Genomic DNA, 22339 nt, shown 5'->3' on the forward strand with positions numbered 1-22339 from the left:
CTTGCTGGAAAACGAAAGGTTTATTTTCTTGAGTAAATAAGGCTGGAATCGAAGGAAAGGGGGATCAGCTATTAAATTCTTACCATGGCACAGAGGTTTCTGAATGTCAAATGTTAAACTCTTCTACATTCAAGAGGAATTTTGCTATGAATCTTCAGTTCCCTAGGGTACCTTTCCTGTCTGTGCCTGTCAACATCATTGTTATGTATTTTAAATAAACCTTTCCCTAACATTCAAAACTCCTTCTGGCTCTTCCTTTCAGGAAAGAGGCATAAATAAAGTGTGTACTATGCCTTTGCATTTTTGTTTTCTTTTACCTTGTTCTAACTGTGTGCGCACCCCACCTCCACTCTTCAAAAGTATAAAGCTAAGGTAAAAAGAGCTTTAAAAAAAAAGGGGGGGGGGGCTCTGGGGAAGTACGCAAATGACAGAAATGTCTATGGGAAAATTAAGGGAAGTGAAATTCAGCAAGAAAGAAATTCATTGATGTTGTGATGAAACGTTGTCACTGGAGATGATGACAAATTAGAATCTGTTCCCATGGGGACCGGCGCGCTACCTACTCATCATTTGACCCGTGGCTGGATGCTGGCTAGCCGAAGAATTGACCCAAAGGATGACAAGATGGTTTCAGTCCCGTCATCTCATCAGCATTCAGGAACCCCTTAGGGGATGAAGGGGAGAGGATAAAGAAGGATAAAAGATGAAAGCTGAGCCGTGGAAAGAAAAATGTTTTTAATTACAGTGAGGAGGATTGTGGGTCCACCTGTAGCTTTTTGCTGAGAACGTCCTTTGTTTTCTCCTGTCTGCAGGGATCGTGGCAGGATACACACCCAGAATCTGTCTGGCCTCTTGGAAGGTTCCGCCTTGGTAGCCAGTTCTGTCGCGTTTAACAGATACATTCAGGATTTAATCTTTCTGTGGGCTATCTTTACTCTAATAGATTCTGTTATGCTTGCCGAGCAACCTGGATTTGGTTGGCATGCTAAAAGAGATTGCTTTTCGAAAGGGAAAAACTACCCCGCGGTGGAGCGTGAGGTTTCTACTGTGAGTGACTGTCACAATCCTTCTCCAAAGGGCACAGGGGTGGGTCATCTCAGGCAGTGGGGTCACAGGAGGCCAGCCACCCCCTGGAGTCCAGAGACCCTCAAGCTCCACATGCCTCTGTTTTTTCACACATAAAATAGGAATTACAATTTCATCTTACTACTCTTTGATGACAGATAAATTAACTCAGATGAAAACCCAGAGGAAAATACTGAATTCTGAAGTTCACTTCCTGCAGGATAGGAATGGTACATTCATTCTGTTCTCCTTCCAGGTTATGAACAAACTGGAACACTGTGGAGTAATCAGAACAGTTTAAGTTAGTTCAATGGAACTGACACCACAGTAGTCAGGTAATAACAGATAGGCATTGTTTCGGAGGATACATTATTTCAAATTCGGCCCGATCCCTTTTTTCATATTGGCGGTAGAATTTAGCAGTTCTAAACTTCTTCGATTTTTTGATTTTCATAGGAATTATGAAGAATTTTAAATGAAATGTAAACTATTAAAAACCTAATTCTTATTATAAAGTAATGAGGCTGTGTATTGCTTATGGTATCCTGCCGAGAATTTCACAGCATTTGTTCAAATGGGTTTGAAAAGAAATGGGGCGAGGGAGGTTGTTGGTCTGTGTATTTACAGAGTGAAGCAGTGTTGCATAAAGGCCGGAGCTTTGTTTCTAAAGCAGAATGCTATTGGCTTTGGATCCCAGCTTTACTACTTACTGGCTTTGTGACCTTGAGCAAGTTATTTAACCTTCAGTGTCCACTTCTAGAAGATGGAGATGTGTACTTTATAGGGTCCTTTGAAGGATTAAATTGATATATGCTTGTGAGATGCTCAGAATAGTGCCCTACACATAGTTAGCCCTCAACAGATGTTGGCAATTATTTGTTTTAAATAAACAAGATAGGGTGTCGCAGTATGAAACACTGAGGGGTTTCTGACCAAGAGGTGTGAATCCTAGTGGAGAGAGCTTGCTTCTGAGACCTTTTGTTCATTGCCTTCTGTGTCTGGGCTCTGCGTGCAAGTTAGTGCCTCCACCTATGAAGAATGCAGCTTGAGGCTTACCCTAACCAGGAGGCCAAAGGCAGATACCACCCCCTGCTCCCCCACCCCCGGGCAGGGCCAATCTCCCATCAGCCAGTAACCACCCCCCCTTGGGTTCCGCAACCCAGGGAACACTTAGTTCCACGGCCAGCCCACTCTGTGCTATGGCTGATCATGTTGCAGCTTCTCTTAAGTTAGGTTTGTCTGGGGCACCATAGCTGAGCAAGTGAACACACAGGTTTTATAGGCAAGACAGTTCTGAGTTCTGAATGAGTGAGTGGGTCCTTTTATTTTGTGGCTCATTGATATAAGATGACAGTACCTACATTGTAGGGTCCTTGTGCCTAGCATATGGTAAGTACCACTGTATGGCAGCTGTTATGATTTTCTGAAGAACCCTGAAATCTCGTTGCAACAGGTTTATAATTCACAGGCTACAGTCTCGATAATTCTGATGATTTAGTTGCAGTACTTCTGTCTGAGCAGCTTTGTTTAGCTTAGCTTCAACATGTTTATCTTAGGATGGAATTCCACCTATCCTGGGTGTTCCGGTTACTTGTTGCTGCATTAGAAAGCATCCCAAACTTAGTGACATAAACATCTGTTTCTTTATGCCTACGGATTCTGTGGCTCAGGCATTGAGAGGGTGGCACCTCTGTTCTGTAATGTCTGGGGTTCCATCAGCGACGGCTGGGGGCTGGAATTATCCAAAGGCTTCTTGACTCATATCCGGAGCAAGGACTGGGATGAAGACTTGCTCACCTAGGGCTCACTTGACCGTGCCCCCTCCATGTGTCTTGGACTTCTTACAGCATGGTAGTTGAGAGCATTCCAAGAGAGACAGGCGGAAGCTGCATGGCCCTTTATGACCGAGCCTTGCAAGTTACATAGTGTCACTTTCGCTATGCTACTGGTAGCAGCCATCATAAGCCTACCCAGATTCAAGCAGTGGGAGTAGAGGGATCCCCACTTCTAAATGGGGAGCAAATTTTTATAAAATTCCTGGAGTTACGGCTCAATCTTGAACATGTTAGGGCTTCTGACTTCTGCCTATAGCAAAGCAAGCCATACAGTCTCTATTCCAACTACTTAACCCTGCAATTGCATAATGAAAGCAGCCAGAAACAATATGTAAACAGATGACTGTTTCAATAAAACTTTACTTATGAACACAGAAGTTCAAATTTCATATAGTTATTAAATATCACAAAATACCTTTTAAAAAATTACATTTAAAAATGTAAGAGCCATTCTTAGCCCATTAAAAAATAGGCAGTGAGTCAAATTAGAATATCATGATGAGCTAGATCTGACAACCCTCAGAATGGGAGAAGATATTTGCAAACGAAACAACAGACAAAGGAAGGATTAATCTCCAAAATATACAAACAGCTCATGCAGCTCAATATCAAAAAAACAAACAACCCAATCAAAATATAGGTGGAAGACCTAAATAGACATTTCACCAAAGAAGACATACAGATGGCCAAGAGGCACATGAAAAGATGCTCAGCATCACTAATTATTAGAGAAATGCAAATCAAGACTACAATGAGGCATCACCTCACACCAGTCAGAATGGCCATCATCAAAAAATCTACGAACAATAAATGCTGGAAAGGATGCAGAGAAAAGGGAACCCTCTTGCACTGTTGGTGGGAATGTAAATTGATACAGCCACTGTGTAGAACACTATGGAGGTTTCTTAAAAAACTAAAAATAGAACTACCATATGACCCAGCAATCCCACTACTGGGCATATACCCTGAGAAAACTATAATTCAAAAAGGCACATGTAACCCAATGTTCATTGCAGCACTATTTACAATAGCCAGGTCATGGAAACCTAAATGTCCATCGACAGACGAAGGAATAAAGAAGATGTGGTACATATATACGATGGAATATTACTCAGCCATAAAAAGGAACAAAATGGGGTCATTTGTAGAGATGTGGATGGACCTAGAGTCTGTCATCCAGAGTGAAATAAGTCAGAAAGAGAAAAATACCATATGTTAATGCATGTATGTGGAATCTAGAAAAATAGTACAGATGAACCTATTTCCAGGGCAGGAATAGAGATGCAGATGTAGAGAACAGATGTGTGGACATGGGGGGAAGGGGAGGCTGAGATGAACTGAGAGATTAGGTTTGACATAAATACACTATCATGTGTAAAATAGACAGCTAGTGGGAACCTGCTGTATAGCTCAGGGAGCTCAGCTCAGTCCTCTGTGATGACCTAGATGGGTGGGATGGGGGGTGGGGCGGTGCAAGAGGGAGGGGATATACACATACGTATAGCTGATTCACTTCATTGTACAGCAGAAACTAACACAACATTGTGAAGCAATTATACTCCAATTTAAAAGAAAAAGAATATCATGATGAGCTAGATCTGACTTTAAGTTAGAATTCTCCAAATGTGTAGAAGAAACACTGGGGTATTTCTCAAGTGTTTGTGTGTTTGGATAAGTGTGAGGGAAAGAAGTGTTTGCAATTTCCCTTTTCATTTTAGAATTGAATTTGTGAGGATGTTATTTGGAATTTCAGTCCTTTCAAGCACACCTTATCTTTATCCTGTTACAGAACATTTGTTCCCAAGGGCAATGAAGAATGACACTTGTAGGTGGGAAATTTGAAGCAAATTTGAAAATCGGCTTGAAAATAACAAACGAAGATATTCTGATTTGGCTCCATGTTCTCAGCCTCCAAGCTGTTGGATTGTGTGAGATGCATGACCCAAAGGAGATGATTAGTTCTCCTCTAGTGTGCTGATAATGAATAGCTCTACAAAACCAATTAGCAATAATTCTATCAGTCATTGCATTTGGGTAACATTTTGTTTAAGGGGAAGAAAAACAACACTGTTTTCCTAAGAGATCTCTAATTAAGCTGTGATATTTGGTGGGAACAATGGAGAAAAAAGCAGTACGCTTAGCAATGTGCTTTTGCTATCCCCATATGAAAGTGTATTATGATGAAGTGTTCTGTTCACAGCAGTTAAGAAAGACATTTGTCCGTGTTAAAGGTGTAACAGACCAAACACAGATCTATTTCTAACAATATATTTTGTTTTGTATGGATGCCTGCATTGCACAACTTCAGGGATTTGCCATTCACATGGAAGGCTGTGAATGGCGCCCCCTGGAGTTGTGTAGCAGAAGATACTGAATATCATTTCCCTTCCTTCAAGTGTTTTCCTCCTGAAAAATCTGTGGGAATCGAGAACCATGAATAGTGGCATTTTTTCTTCCAATCACTATTGTTGCTCTGTAACTCCTAATACCCACTGTCATGCCGACAATAATATCAACAACAGACTTTGTTGTCTCCAGCGAGGCATTTTGTGGATCAGTATTGTTCTATCTGAATTTGAGCACATGGGTAGTTCTTAATGTATTATAATCTATTGTAAGATAGAAGTTATTATTTTACTGCTGTTGAAGTATCCTTCTGTGCCTTCTGGGCATTTTGCAATTTTTATTTCAGTTTACACAATGAAATAACACTTGGGTGTGTGTTTATCTTATCTGAAGTTTACTACAGGCAGCTTGTGACACAAATTGATGAGCTTATAGGAAAAAGTACAACGGGCTATTGTCCTGGTCTTTCGATTTATTTTGCTTACTCTCATCCTACAGCTAGCCAAAAAAATCCGAGAGAAGTTCAACCGTTACTTGGATGTGGTCAACCGAAACAAGCAAGTTGTAGAAGCATCCTACACAGCTCACCTGACCTCTCCCCTAACTGCGATTCAAGACTGCTGTACTATCCCACCTTCTATGATGGAGTAAGACTTGGAATTTTTTCTTGTTTAAACCAGGAGTTGAATGGCTTTCCATTCATATTTAAAATACCTGTTTGTTTATTGCAAAATGTATTCCTGTCTTAAATTAGCCCTTTACCTTAACACAGACAAGTAATTCTTAAAGAAGTGTGACTATATCCAGGAAACTCATGGACCTTCCCTGCTTGCCTTTTTGTCAGGCTGCAATCCAGGTTCAGAAGTATCAAGTATTGTTTGAGTACAGAGTTGACTAAGTCTAGAAAATTGCAAACATTTTTTTCATGTGTTAACTAATGCGTCATGAATAAGACAGTTTCACTGATTCTGCTAATTTGCCTAATTTAAGGGAATGCTTTTTATCTTTGATACAAGAGTAGAAAAAATTCCCACTTCATACTTTATAGTGTGTTTAAAACTACCAAGGTAGATGTGGCTTCAGATAATATTGAAACAGAATGGTTGAGGATATTTTTATTTATTGGCATAGTGATATTTATATCTGGAGGGGTGTAGGGTCATGTGATGCTGGAAGCTGCTTGGAGGGGAAAGAACACTTATCTAGAGGTACAAAGAACTTAATTTTGATTTAGTCTCTAATTATCTGTGTGACCATAATCTAGTTACTTAATGTTTATTTGTATGCACAGTTTTCTATCAGTGGATAATAATCTCTATTATACCAATTTAGAATTGGCTATTTACAATAGAATGACTAAAATAAGTTAACGTACTTTAAAAATTATGAGTGTAAATGTTAGCATATTTAGTATGTATCACTCTTCTTTTTGCTTAATAATCATGCTTGAAGCTATGCAAAGGATGGAGACAACATAGTTTTTTGGTAGTTAAGTGATGCTTTGCTTCCACAAAGGTTTTACTTATTACAGCTTCTTCGTGGGCTATGTAGGTACCAGAGCATCCTCAAGTCATTTTATTTTTCCATCTGTGTGATGTTAAGATGAGTCTTTCTGTCTGGCTTACCCTGTCTGCAACCCAGAGAAGCTCATATTAGTTGTTTTCTAAACTAAATGGAAAGTGTGTACAATTTGGAATGAGACTGTACGGATATGAATCTTAGCTCCAGGACTTAATACTCAGGTGGTCTCAGATATTTGATGTCTTTGACCCAGCCTGTCTTCATCCCTAGAATGGGATCCATGATGGATACTTCACAGGATGTTGTGAGCATTCAGTAAAATCAACTATGAAAGTATTTTGCAAATCGTAATGTTCTGAACAAATATCAGCCATAATACACATACTTTCCTATCATAGTGAACATTTCATTTTTCGTTACTGATATCATTTTTATAGTTGGGGCATCAGTAACTTAATGTTTTTGACAGTTTGTCTCTAACCTAAAAATAAAATAAGTGTCCAGTAGGGCTTTGAACCAAAGAAAAAATCATTTCCTGACTGAGAGAAAAGATAGTATAGTAAGGGAGAAGTCCTTAGAACTAGAATTACGCTTAAAACACTGGTTCTCAACCAGGGTGATTTCCACTCCCGTTCATCCCCAGGGATATTTGGCAATGTCTGGAAACATTTTCAGTTGTCACAATTGGAAGGTGGGGACAGTTGCTACTGACATGTAGTGAGGAGAGGCCAGGGATGCTGCAAATGTCCTATAATGCACAGGACAGCCCTGCAAAACAAAGAATTATCTGGCGCAAAATGTCAGTAGTGCAGAAGTTGCCTCAGAAGATGGGAGATCTTCATGAAATTCCTAGGTGGAACTACTCTAGATGAAACAAAAAGCTTGAATTGACTGGCGTCTACTTGTAAATCTACCCGGTATGTCACCTTCCCATTATTTTCCCCCCTCGTGAATTTCTATTAATGTTTCAAGAAGTAACTCAATAATTTGCCTCCCTCCATAGCTTCCTGTTACCTCTTTTTTTTCCCCTCTCCTTGTTTACCTTTGCCCTGGAGGAATTCACTGCTCCCTCATCTTTGTTCCCATAGTAAGTTTCCTCCGTCTCTATTACAGTGTAGAACTGAATGTATCACATGTAGTTGTTGGTAGGTCTGCCTCCCCTGCTGTTCTAGGCAGGGATTACACCTCATCCATTTTCATCCCAGTACCTCGCAATTGTGTTTGATTACTATTTGTTGGAATCTGGAATGGTTTGAATATGGGGATGAGTAAGGGGATGGAATTTCTACTTGAGAGTAATTTCTACTCTAAAGAAATTTAAAAATTATTGGGTGGGGGCCAAATACTGAACATAATAAATAGTTCGGGCAAAATGTGACACAGCGGAGAGGTGCCGTGGTTCCTCTAAGCAGAGTACTATACCAGGTGGATGGCATCACCAAAGATTCTGTGAACTTCCGAAGTGTGCATCTAGACCTAGAGATTATCATACTAAGTGAAGTCCGTCAGACAGAAAAAGACAAACATTATATGATATCACTTATATGATATCACTGTAATCTAAAATATAGTACAAGTGAATTTATTTACAAAACAGAAACACAGACATAGAAAACAAAGCTATGGTTACCCAAGGGGAAACGGGGGGTTAGATAAATTAGGAGTATGGGATTAACAGATACAACCATATATAAAATAAACAACAAGGATTTACTGTAAAGCACAGGGAACTATATTCAATATCTTGTAATAACCTATAATGGAAAAGAATCAGAAAAAAAGATATATATCTGAAGTACTTTGCTGTACACCTGAAACTAACACAATATTGTGACTCAGCTGTACTTCAATTTTTTTTTAAGTGTGCATCTTATTTGATCTGGTCATTTGGAAGAATATCACAAGGAAATAATGACATGTTTATAAAGATAAATTTGTAAAGAGAGTCATTGTAGTGCCATTTAGAATAGAGAATATTGTAAATATTCCTAAATTTCTAATAATAGATTAGTTAAGGAAATTATGTCACATTCATAAAAGTGGTAACATAAGATGCAGCCATGCTGTAGAAGAGAATTTGCTGACTTGTGAAAATGGCCATACAAGCATACACACAATGTACACATCTCAAGTTTGGGAAGACTTACATCAAAATGTTTTGGAGTAAAGACAGTGGTTTTCATTTTGAATATGCTAAGATAAGGCTTGAGGTCTGAGATGCAGTCCATCCAGCCATTTGGCAAAAACTACTGGTCTACCTTTAAGTGAATATAATAAACCATAAAATGTAGTTTCTGCCCTCCAGGAATTTCTCATTTAGTTCAGTTTAACATCTAAGAGACTTGAATTATACTTCTAGCAGGACCCATGCTGAGCAAGCAGATTAGTATGAGAGGCTGTTCCTCCTTTAGAGGCTGGACTTCCGTGTTGAATGTAGAATGGAAACTGTGGAGCTGCAATGCAATCTTCTCTCCTTACTAGGAGTAGTTGACAGAGCCAAGAACTGCCATTTGGGGTGAATCTGGTAAAACCAGAAGAGTTCTGATGATAAAGCTGAGTATTCAGAAGATGTACAAATGACAAAAAACAGGTTCCCTCTTAAAGAGAGATCTGATCACAACCGTCTGCAGCTGAAAGTGGCAAGTGACAACTACCCTTCTCTTAGACTGAGTCTTCTTGGCTAAACAAGAAGCTCACTTGCCAGAGAATGTGTGTAGGAATTTTTGGAGTGAACACTGAGCTGACACTTCTCTAGTCATTGGCTAAACACAAATACTTTATAAAATTGAGGCTCTTTCACCTTTTTAATGAAGATTCAAAGATGGGAAGAGTTAATAGTAAGTTATTGCTGTGAACCAGGGTAGGAATCCTTAGCTGCCCTTTTTCCAGTTTCTCATAAAACGCTTTCATCTGCATTTTTTAACCATTGCGGTATCCTACTGTGGACATTTTCAGTCCCTCTTTCTTATATTTCAATCCCTCTGAAAAAGTCTCCATTTTGAATCTCAGGGAGTCCATGTTGGAGTTAAATGCAGAAAGGAAGAACTCCCAGTCTTGAGAAGCAATGTAAGGACGTGACTAAAAACAGGTTATCCTCTACGTCAAGAGATACTGTTTTTTCTCTTACGGAAGCAACATAAAGTTTCTTTTGAAAATAAATATACCTAAATTTAAAAAACGCATTAATTAAAATGAAAATATTAAGGGAAGTTTTGAAGATGATCGATACGGTAATGACTGAAGTTAAGGAAAAATGGACTCAAGATTGTTGAGAAAAGTCCCTCCGAATTGTAAGATTTTACTGTCCTATAAAGCAAACTCCTTTTTTGGGGGGGGAGGGATGCGGACGGACTGCGCTGCGCAGCTTGTGGGATCTTAGCCCCCCGATGAGGGATTGAACCCAGCAGTGAAAGTGCGGAGCCCTAACCACTGGACCTCCAGGAAATTCCCTATAAAACAAACTCTTTATGCCCATGAACTGGCCACATGCATATGCATTAATAATGCCGTTATAATAAATATAAGCAAGTGGACTTGAGATAAGGGATCACCAGTCTTATGTCTGGATCTTGTCCATTCTTACATATCTGGGCCCTGTAAACATTTTTAAAAATGCAACAGTGGCCCAATAGCACTCGAGCTATTTATTACTAACATTGTATCTGTAGCCCATTGACCTTGCTTCTCCAACTGTATTAAGGACAAGTTAGCATTAGGCCAATATTTTTATGACTGATTTTAACCAATGGCTAACTTTTATATTTTAGGCCTAGAATTTTATTTTTACTGACTTATAATCCATATTTGATTTTTGTCACTAAAGCTTGATAATGCATATTTTTAAAAAATAAAATGCCCAGTTCTGAAGAGAGAGGGACTTTAAAGCATTCTATTATAGAATATTCTGCAGAATACACCCTGAAGGTTATACTATGATGACAACAGAGAGAACCTGCAAAGCAGCAGAAAATTGACTTTTTTCAGATGATTTTGATACTTTGCTTCTCAGACCAATCAACTCTTCTTACTCAGGAGCCCTGGAAGTTAATTATTTTGTACAGGGTCCTGCATAGTGATTAGGTATTTGTCAATATTTGTTGAAGGAACAATGTGAAGAATTAATATTATCTAACGTGGAAAAAAATAGGCTGTGGTTTAATCTAAGACAAACTCATTTTCAATGGTATTGCTTTAAATAGCATAATTTTGAGAATGAGTTTATTCACTCGTGTAATTTAATTTACAGCTCCCTTTGTGTTGTAATGCGTTAGGTGGTGAGGGTCCACAAGATCCTGGGCTCCCTCTCAAGGATTGCAGAGACGCAGAAACACCTAATAATGCCCGTGGTCTATATCTGGCCTACAAGTGTGTTTATCTTGGCTCCACGAGATGTTTTAAAGGTTTTTAAATTTGTAAGTTTTAAAATCTGTTGCCTACCTTTAAACTTTAGGGGAATTACACATTTTAAAAATCTAAATTTCTGGGATTTCCCTGATGGTGCAGTGGTTAAGAATCCACCTGCCAATTCAGGGGACACGGGTTCGAGCCCTGGTCCAGGAGGATCCCACACGCCGTGGAGCAACTAAGCCCGTGCGCCACAACTACTGAGCCTGCACTCTAGAGCCCGCAAGCCACAACTACTGAAGCCCACGTGCCTAGAGCCCGTGCTCCGCAACAAGAGAAGCCACTGCAATGAGAAGCCTGCGCACCTCAATGAAGAGTAACCCCCGCTCGACACAGCTAGAGAAAGCCTGTGGGCAGCAACGAAGACCCAACACAGCCAAAAATTTAAAAAAAAAAAATAAAGAAAAATCCAAATTTCTGTCCTCTCTAAAATCAGATCTGACAATGATGGGTCCACATTCCCACTAGGCAGTAGTCAGCTTCTGTGACGAGCATCCCCCTTTGAAGACAGCCTGCATTCTCCCCTTCACCACAGTCCCCACTAGCTCCTATCGCATTACACCCAGCTTATTTCCCTGACTTTCATTACCTGCTTGGCCCACATTAGGATGTAATATAATGTCAATAAATTTTTAAAATGTCTTATCCATGTACATTCCCTGATATGCCATCTTAAACATACATGCTCATTCTGTCAGGTTTAAATATAGCTACTTTATGCATAATACTGAGAATATCTATCCCCAAAACCTGGCTTGCCACAGAGATTGGGTTATCCTGTGCACATCTGAAGCTATTGTTTTATCAGCAGGCCCTGTTAACCCTTGACTTTTTCATAAATCAGTCAATAATTTTGTCTTCCACATCTCTTAATCCATTTCTCTCCTCCCTTCCCCAATTTCTTTTGTAGGTGCTCCTGCCTGGTAACATTCTTATTTTTTATTTTTGATATCTTTATTTAAGGAAACAGGAGCAATGGAGAGGTTAAACCAGGGAGGAAGTACTGGGAAAATGAACTGAGATTTTTATTCTTTTTTGTGTCTCCAAGTAGGATTCAGTGCTGTTATCCTCACTTAATTAATGCTTGTTAATTGGATAATCATGGTGGGAACTGGCATTAAGGCACCTAGGCCAGGTTTGAGATGAGCAAAGTAGTATTCTGATGGAGCTACAGTAAGTAAGCAACTTGTTTTCAAGGCTCTCCGAAGCCAGCCACCCAAAGCTAGGAGACTTCAGCCTTATAGAGAATTCTGTCATACCCATCAAGGGAGACTTAAAAAAGCTTCACTGATTCCCAAAAGTGAAGAAACTTTGGACACCATTGTTAAATTGGATTCTTGCTATTTTACAAGGAGCTCTTTGAGTTGGGCCATCCACTGAGCTTGATACCGTCACCAGGGAAGGCATATAGGACTCATCTCACTTTCTGAGAGCCCAAATTCAATGCATCCCCCAGCTGGCACCCACTAGAACAATATGATTTCAGGAATCAGGTCTTATCCTTCAAACTGTTGAGGGTATTGTGCTGCAGACAAAGCAACTAGCATAGGTTCTGATGCAAGAACACAGCCTCCTGATTACAATTCTCATGAATAAGCCCATATTATAGCTCTATTAGTCAGGGTTCTCCAGAGAAACAGAATCATTAGGATGTGTGTGAGAGAGAGGAAGAGAGATTTATTTTAAAGAATTTGCTCACGTGATTGTGGAGATCAAGTCCCAGATCTGCAGGGTAGCCCAGCAGGGGCTGGAGACCCAGGAAGAGTTACAGTTCCAGTCTGCTGGGAGAATTCCTTCTGCTTGGGGAGGTCAGTCTTTGTTCTATTAGGGCCTTAAACTAACTAGGTAAGGCCCACCCACAAGTCCCCTGATTTAAATGTTGATCTCATTCCAATAATCCCTTTGCAGAAACATCCAGAATAGTCTCTGACCAAATATCTGGACACTCTGGCCCAGCCAAATTGACATATAAAATTAAGCATCACACCCTCTTAGAGAAAGGATAGAAAATTGGTCTACAAAACCTACCTTTGAAGTTGAATTTTTATTAACCCTCAGGTTTAGATTGGAGGATTCCAGACTCTCATTCCTGGAACTTTATAGTGTTCTCCTAGACTGCTTCTCTTTAAAAAAAAAAGTTAATGCCCATGTTAATGAGCTGCCTGCAAAGGAGTGACGGCATTTGAGTAAGTCTTTATCCATGTAAATTGGTTGTGTATTTTGTGGTATGATTTAGATGTTGTGCAAATTTCTGTGTTCACATTTTAAGTTCTTCAAGTATTATTGACATCATAGGAGCCAGAAATAAGTTACTTAGCGAGTTGTTTTTAATTCTGATGATTCACATGCTGACTCATAATGTTCAGATTCCTGTACTAGGGTCCTTAGGATTCTTTAGGGACTAAAGAGCATCAGGTCAGGGTTTGTGATTGCCTTTTCTTTTTTTTTTTTTTAAACTGAACTCAAACATGAGCTTTCTTTCATTTTTAAAAGGAGGCGAGCCTCTTTTTAAATATCTTATTTTTAAATCAGTTCAGTCTCTATCATGGTAGAAAAGAAACAGCTTAAGCAGTAAAGACAGCTTTCCTGTTCAGTTTAAATTCAGTTGTGATATAGATTATATCATAGGAATATAGTACCAAGACCAGATGGGCGTCTGCTCTGCTGGTTTGCTGTGTGAGCTTGGAAAGTTCACTTATCCTTTTTAGTCCATAGCTTCCTCAACTGTAAACTGAGCAGTTTGAACTATACTCCAGAGAGCCAACTCAAGATTCATTATGGGCAACTTTTCCTGCTGCCCAAATTTGTAAATTCTAGCTTTGTTAAGGAATTTTTCTTCATCTTTTCGAGAGCTACCTAGAAAAAAAAAAAGATGATATTATGCAGCAAGACCTACAGAGGTTAAATTACTCATTTATTCATTAACTTTAAAAAGTAAACATTTGTGGAATGGTTTATGGAAGAAGCATTTCAGCTGAGTCTTGAAGCAGGAAAAGAATTTGAACGTATAGGGATGTGGAGAGAGAGCTCTCCAGGAGAGAAAAGTCAATTTAAAGAAACCCCCATGGAAGGAAATGGCCAGGAACACTGAAGAGGACATTGTGTCTGGGGCAAGTGATGGAAGAGGCAGCTGAGAAATTGGATTAATATCATATTGTAGAGAACGTCAAATTCTAGACTGAATAACTCAGTAGACCTTAAGCTCTGTAAATGAAATGAAGGACAATTCTCTTGCTTCCATGTGTCTTTGATGCGTGGTAGACACTCAGTAAATACTGGTTGTTTGAATGAGAGAATTTAAAATTTTCGAGAAACAGAATGAAATGATGATCCCCTTTAAGGGGATTTTACTTGTCCACCATGTAACTACTAGAAGACCTAGTTTGATTTCATTTATGTAGGCAAGGAACAAGAAGGGGGACTGAATGTGGCTGTTGGCACCCACTGTTGGGTATTGAAAGAGGGAGGAACTGAAGGTGGCTGAGGTTGATTCTGGATAGCTGTGAGAGTGGTTGATATCAGCTTCTAAGTCATATTTCTATCTTGTGTGCCCTTTCATCTTTCTTCCTGTTACACTTGAGTTCAGGGACCCTGTCAAATTTGTTTTCAGTACCTTGCTTGAACAGGTCCTGAATATATATCTGCTGAAGGAGTTCATGCATGGTAGCAAACCTGATTTGGTCTTAAGTTTGAGTACAGGTAGTGATGATGACGTCAGAATTACTGAGCTACTTTACCTCTAGGCAGAAATTCAAGTACTTTTATGCCCATTCATGATGGTCATCGTTTTCATCTGAGCATTATTCCATTGTGATAAGCTCTGATAGGAAACTTAAGTTGATGTTGACTTAGTTATCTCAGTTATTAGCTAGATTCAATCAATAATAATAATAGATATGAATAATTATTATAACAATACTAATGATTATTATGCAGGGTGAATTTAAAAGCACAAAATTTCCAAATATCTATGTATATATCACCTTCAACTCAACTTGTCTGTATCATGTTCAAGATAGTTAAGTGCAAGACATTGTGCTAGACACTGTCTGATAGACAAAGATGAATAAAGCAGTTTGTACCTTTAGGAGCTCAGAGGATGCAGAGTAAACTAAGCAGACTGTGTCAAGTGTCATGAAAAACCCAAAGACTCTTTGAGAAGAAAAAGTGATTATGAACAGAGGTCTCTGAGCACTCAGGCTTGGTAGAAGAGTGGTAGTTGAGGTCTTGAAGAGTGGAACTCCTGCAGACATATCTACGGGGAAGGATGCTTCAGACCAGAAAACAGCAAGCATCATAAAGCATTGAGTGTGGTGAGGGGTAAGATATAGCTGGAATGGCAGATAAGAGATGTATGGGGCGGGCTCAGGATCCTTGGTTGACTGGACAAATTTCCCTCTGTAAACAGTAGGTTTTAAAGCAAAGAAAGACTGTGGTCAGGTCTGAGATTTGGGTAAATGAATTCGTTGGCAAGTGAAGGATAAATTGTGGTGAAGAGACAAGTTGTTTGTCAAGCTGGGCCACCCTAATAATCTAGGAGAAAAGCAAGGACACCTCAAGGAAGGATTGTAGGAAAACAAAAGATGTCCTGGGTGGTGATGGGTTACGTAGAATATTACCCATAGACAGGGAATATAGAATATATAGATTCTGCCAACTAGGTTTTATTGGAGATCTGGGTGGGGAGGAAGATTTTAAAAGATGATTCTAAATTTTAAATTGAACATCTCAGAGGAGGGGAATTATTAACTAACAATGAAAATAAGAGCAAAAGATATTTAAGAGGAAGGTGAATTCAGTATGAACATGCTGATTTTGAATTTAAGTCACATGTGGATCATTCTTAGGAGGCGTTTGGCAAGCAGTTGAGTTTTTAGCCTGTAGCATCACTTTATTTTCATCCCACAGATGTTTTCACCCCCCCCCCCAACTATGTTATATGCATGGCAGTTCAGGAGAGAGGACATAGTGCAAAGGTATAGTTTTAATGCTGTGCTGATGCACACTTGAGTTTTGTATAAAACGATGTTCCTAGGCATAACAGCTGACCCACATGTGGGCAAATCCTATTTTTTCCAGCCCTATTTCAAGGTGGTGCACATGAAAAAAATGATAAAAATTGTTTAACCCTATATACATTTTATTTCTTATTATTACTGTTCTTATGAGAAACAAAGCACTGTGACTTAGCCAGGTGCTTTTGCACTAATGACTCTTGTTCTATTTTTCTTTGGGTAACACAAGGTCAAATAAAGTGACAAGCGTGGCTCTTGACCACTGAGTTTAATTTTATCACAGGTCCTATTCCTTCCACAAGAAGATGTGTTTTGTGTTTTTGCCCTCACAGTACTGAAAGGTGAATCTCAGTCTTTCAAGTGTTCTCCCTGCCTTATCGCACAATTTCATCTTCAGTCCACTTAAAAATTATTATTACCTGCAGGCAGGCGAAATGTTACAGATTCAGGTACCAGAAGGACTTGCGTTGAGCTCAAAATTCAACAAAGATTTTGTAGAACACCTTACATTTCAGAACGCCTACTCAGTTGCAATATCTAACTTATGTAAAAGAGTTACATATGTTTATGCTTCAGTAAAATACTTTCTTCTGTAAACATTATTTTACTTCCATTACCTCCTTCCTATGATCTTCTCAGGCCTGTTGGGTACAGTCCCCCTCCTCCTGCATTTTGCAGATGAGGAAGTAGGCTCAGAGAGATTGTGTCAGGACTCAGGGGAGCTGGGTGTGGAACCCAGGTTTCCTGATTCCAAATCATTTTTTCTTTTAATGGTAAAATATTTTGACCAGTGGTAAAATCGGAATGGCTTATCTGCCAATTGAAATGCTGAACTATGTATTCCTTCTTAGAATTTCACTTGAGGCTATTGTATGACCCTCCGAAGTTTCTAAATTGGCTGAATATAAAGCTCCCACAGTCTGGTTAGTTTGTCTCTCAGTCTTAAAACCATGTTACTGCAGTAGTCTGTGTCATTTCTGTGTGTGTGTGTGTGTGTGTGTGTGTGTGTGTGTGTGATATTTATAAAGATATAAATATATCTTTAGGTGTATTGATGAGCACCCTCATAGCAGAAAACATATGCATTTGGGTCTGCTGACAATCCTGCTTTCTAGATTTTTCTTGTGTGACCTTCCCTGAAGGAAGGACAGGAGACCTGCCACACTGCTTAGCATACTGATTTTCACCAGTGGCCTTTTATGGATTTTTAGGGAGCAGTGGTCTTGCGGTTTTCCTTCTTGCTTGCTCCCTATCTAGCTAGCTAGTCTCTAAAAGAAACTACCGAGTATTCTTTGCCAGCTTTAAGAAATAGACCCTATTATAGCAGAGGACTTCCCTTGAGGTTTTCATGTGTTTTATTGTGCAAAAATATCAAAGTGTTCCAAAGAAGGTCAAGATTTAAAAATCCCATGTCTATTATCTTTCTTGGAGACTCGACTGGTCTGGTATGAGGATGGACCCAGCTATCTTCAGACTCGTAGCTTTATTAACTTTTGAATATTGGGTCAGTAATTCCTTTTGAGGACACATTAACCATAAGTATTCCACATCTTACGTTTCATGTTCCTTCTACAGAACAGGGAGATTTGGATAGGCCTTGTCTCTCTCCTTCACGAATGTGCCTGAGAGATTGAATGAACCGGTTCATGTCCAAGGTCATCTGCTAACTGAGGTTCTTAGTGCTTCTCTTTGATGTCTGTGTCATACCACTCACAGTTGTCTGCTATTTACTAAGTACCCAGTGTATGCGCAGGAAGAAAACACACGAATTTACAAGCTCTGGTCTCCAGTCCTGGCAAGCCTCAGCCTCTTCGGTTTTCTGCATTTTGTCACTCAGCATTTGCTAAAATTTTACTCTTCACAGGCAGACTCTGGGCTAGGGTCTAGGGATAAACATGGGAAAGGATCTCTCTCTTTGCATCTTCCTAGCAAGGGAGAAAGTATATAAATAAATAACTGTGAAGTGTGTGAAGTCCTTGTTAGAGGTCAAGTGGTAAGATGGACAGGGGGCTACAGAACGGCACAAAGGGACCCTGTGGATCCCACCCGGCCTCTGTCCACCTGCCCGTTTTCTCTTGTTTTTTTCAGATACCTTTCTTTCTTCTTCTTCACGCATCGCTGTCCCAACCTGGTGACGAGGAAGTTAAAGGATAAATGTTTAATGTGGTTGTGGATCCACTTCCAATTCCCCCAGATGTCACACCTGATGCAATTTTCCAAGCTTGTGTGAGAAGGCAGGTTAAATGGAATCTAGAAGCAAAAACCAGATTACAGCAGGGTCTTCTCCCAGGGATCTGCTTTGGGCAGGGGGGGGCGGGGAAGGGGGCAGTGAGAATGGTAAAAAAGAAATATGGCTGGTTTGTATGACACTTAGACTCTCACAGAGAGGGAGACACTTGATTGCTCTAAAGCCTTACCTTCCAAGGGCATTTGAAACCAGCCTTGTTTCCACTCTGGCTGGGTTGATGAACCCTGAAGATTTAATCCTTATTACTGATAAGAACAGAAAGAATGTGACTTATCTCTCCCATCTCTGCAGAGATGGAAGGAAAAACCATTTCTTGGAACATGATTACACATTATTTGACAGCTTTTCAGTTTGCCCATTAATTTAGGTGTTTGAATAAGTAAACTCAGTTGGGGCTGGGTGTCGAGTATCATTTTCTTTATAAATGTGAGAGTTCCTTTTTGAAGTGATCCCATTCTTACCTCTTCCCCCACCATTCAAACAGAGTTTAAATATTTGCCAGTGTAGATGTTTGATTTTTATCTTAGCTCTTTCTTTGCTTAACGTTATTCTCATGGGTGGTTAAGTGGAAGATAAGGGGGTTCTTGTTTAATTCTTTTCAACTGGTGTTGCTCAAATATTTGGAGAGCAGACACTTCCCAGAAAGAATGAGCAGGAACCTGGTTGAATGGAGGTGAAGTGAAATGCCTCCCTGTCATATCTGAGTAAACCAGGCACTGTTGGGCCGTTACTAGGATGTTTTTTGGTGTCCAGGTCTCCTTTTAAAGGCTCCTGGAGCTACAGGTCGAGGGGTCTTGCCTTCTTTGCTTCCCAGAAAAATGTGTGCTGCTCTTAGAATGGAACTTGGTAGTTCAGTGACACCAGCAGCAAGGGATGCCTTGTACTGGGAGCTTCACCTGAAGTCTCACAGCATTTGTTCCACACCAGCTTCTGATCTGATACCAGATTTTGCTTCCACAAGAAATGGTGTATATATGTGGTGTTTGGTGTTTTTTTTTTTTTTAAACCTTTTGCACCTATCTCTAGCAGTGATTAAAAACAATAGACAAGTAAAAAATATCCCCTACTCCGTTAGGTGTCATCATATTGGCTTTACTTATGGACTCAACTATCACTGTAAGCCTTGCTCTTCTGAGATATCCACAGGGATTTGCTTTTTAAATTATTACCTTTAAAATGTGCCCATGAATAATACCGCATTTCACCAGCTCCCCTGGAACCCACACTGTGGGTGTGGTTTTTGTGTGCTATGTGATAAATTGAGCAGCTTCGCTGCAAATGTTGAGGAAAACCCGGGGTTTTAAGTGATTTGCCTGGCAAATCACCTTCCAAAGGAAATTTAAACAAAGACCAAGAAAGAGATTTCAGAAAGTAAACCCCAACTGGTGTATGTGTCTCTCTCCTTTATATCTTTTTCTTTCTAAACTGGGACTCCACTGAAAAGTTGATTTACACTGTGAATCGAGGCTGAATGAAATCCAATTGGAACTCACTTGAACACTGTTTTGATGTGAGAGTCAAAGCTTCTGCAAATTTATTTTACCTTCTACATTTGCTGATCTCCTGCTTGTAAATCCTGTTGAAGGAGAATAAAAATGACTGCAGCCTGATGGGAATTAAATGTCTGAAGTTCAAAGCAGTTTGCACATCAGAGCAAACGTCAATCAAATGAACATCTTGCAAGCCAGGCAGGGAGTGAATTTCTCCATGGGGAAGAGATCAAAGTGGGAGTCACAGTTCTGTTTTCTCCCTCGGGATGAAGTTTCGATCAGTTGTTCATGAAAGTAAATCCAGAAGGAAGTTTTTTCTTTTTTTAACTTGAAGGGGTAGGAAAGATGGAGTTATTTCTCTTGAAACTAATTTTCAGGCACTGGTTTTATCTTATGAAAATGAATACAGAAAGCAGTCATAATCCACTATCTCCCCTTTTTAGAGTGAGAGTCTACAGGAGATTTATGTAGGATTGTTCTCTTATTACTTTTTTAAAGGACAGATATAAAGATAAGTTGAATTGCCTGCTTATTTTATAGGAAGATCTATAATTGTACCAGTTCTTGACCTTTCCATAAACCTGAAGTTTTATAAATGTGACTGGCAGCTAATATATTTCTCAGTGAAAAATCTCTTAGGTAACCCTTAAGAGTAACTGACATCTTTTTAAAATGGATTATAAGCATGAACTTCACATTTCTCAGTCTCCAAATCAGGGTAAATAGCACGTTTCTTTTTAGAAATCATTTTTCTAAAAGGCCCATGGGCATAAAATGCGCTCCTGTCTTCGGCAAAGCAACTGTTCGTCTGGTGCCTGGAGGATGGCTAAGCGAGTTTTACTGCTGTGTTTGGAGTCCAGAAGAGAAACAACATTACTGAGTGTGAGTGAGTAGAAGGTGGAGAGATAATCACAGAGGTTTTGCTCACGTAATTACTTCTCCCAGCGGACTCAGCAGCTCTGGACACACCGTGCTCCTGTATCTCTTAAGCCCCCTGTTGACACCTGCTTCCTTACCTGCCTGCACATCAGCAGTGTCGGCAGCCATAGAAGCAGAGGGAGGTTTATTTCTCGGCATTTCATGTTAACTCAGTTGGGGAGTGGGTGCTCCCCACATGCGGGGGAACTCAAGACATTGTGACTGTTGCCACTTATAGAACTCCATGGAGCAAGAAGCAGGAGGAAGGAGAATGATTGTCATGTCCCTGAATCCTTTCAATATCAGAATGTGGGGACTTAATAGGAATAAATTAATTTAAAACCACCAGTATTCACTATGTGGGGATTACCCAGGAAGCAAGGATTAAATCCAGTTCTTGAAACAAGGTAACAATCTGTTTCATTCTTTGCTAGTAAGCTTTCAGAATCCAAAGGTCTGTGAGCCAGCTAGACAGTAGGTCAAATTGCCCTCTGGCTGAGGTTCTCCTGCAAAGTGGTTATTTAATTCTCAAACATCAGGGTTGTTCTGTGGATTCCTTCAGAAAAATAACGTCTTCGGGTATTTTACGTGTTATTTTTGGATCAGGTTTGATCTCTGGAAGGCTGTGTGTTTGCACCACATCCGCTGGGGCTTCCCTGAGCCGTGTGTCAGTTTTACGCCTCGCTCAACATTTACAGTAAAGCTTAAGTTGTGTCTGTTGTCCGTTATGTTATTCAGCACCTGGAATTCGTTGTCCCACGTGAGAATTTCTCAGAATTTGGTGAAATTTCCTCTTTCTTGGTCTTAGTTCTATCTTATCTTTCTTGTACATAAGCCATTTGTTTAAGGTTGTCAGATTACCAGAATGCCAGGGTCTTTCTCTCAGAGGAGAAAGTTGGTACCAGGAAAAGGAGAAAATTGCTATGAGCTGGCCCCAGGTCTGCTGCATCTCTTCTCCATGCAGCGAATGGACATGCTCGCTCTTCTGTTCACGTGGAACTTCTAGCTACCACTGCTGCCCTGAAACCTCTCAGATTTTAGTGGCGAATGGGAAGGGAGCTTGAGGCTTTTCTGGAGTGAAATAATAAAAAGTAACCCCAAAATGGCCAATTCTAAAGCTATGCCAGTGGTAAACATTTTAAAAATTTAAGTTATCTACAGTTAATAGAGAACACCTGCCTTTAATACCTAATTCGTCTTCCTTTGCATCCTCATCTTTGTCCCTAGAGTTCTTTCTCTGTAGCTATCCATTGTGAGGCCTTATGCTTAGCTACTGTCATTTCCTATTAAGTAAAAAGAAAAGATTTCCCCTAAGCCCCACAAGCTTTCAGATTAATCCTTTCCTTTGAGAGAATTGAATTCTACTTCAGCTGTTAGATAATGTTAATGATGATTTATTGATTGATTGATTGAGATACAGTATAATGTATTCATTATGAATGAGAGCTTGAATATATGTTCAAATCTAGATTCTGTTACTTCCCAGCTATGAATCTT

At 39.7% G+C, this 22339-nt stretch overlaps 1 protein-coding gene across 1 annotated transcript in view; it reads left to right on the top strand.

The window, feature by feature from the left end:
* Positions 1-22339, top strand: part of CACHD1 (cache domain containing 1) — a 212037-nt gene that overhangs the window by 106171 nt on the left and 83527 nt on the right. The window contains exon 3 of the mRNA XM_007164743.2: positions 5745-5893. Within this exon, the coding sequence (XP_007164805.2) occupies positions 5745-5893 (149 nt within the window). The remainder of the gene's footprint in view (positions 1-5744; positions 5894-22339) is intronic.

The sequence above is a fragment of the Balaenoptera acutorostrata genome, chromosome 1 (assembly GCF_949987535.1).
Source record: "Balaenoptera acutorostrata chromosome 1, mBalAcu1.1, whole genome shotgun sequence".
Taxonomy (NCBI): domain Eukaryota; kingdom Metazoa; phylum Chordata; class Mammalia; order Artiodactyla; family Balaenopteridae; genus Balaenoptera; species Balaenoptera acutorostrata.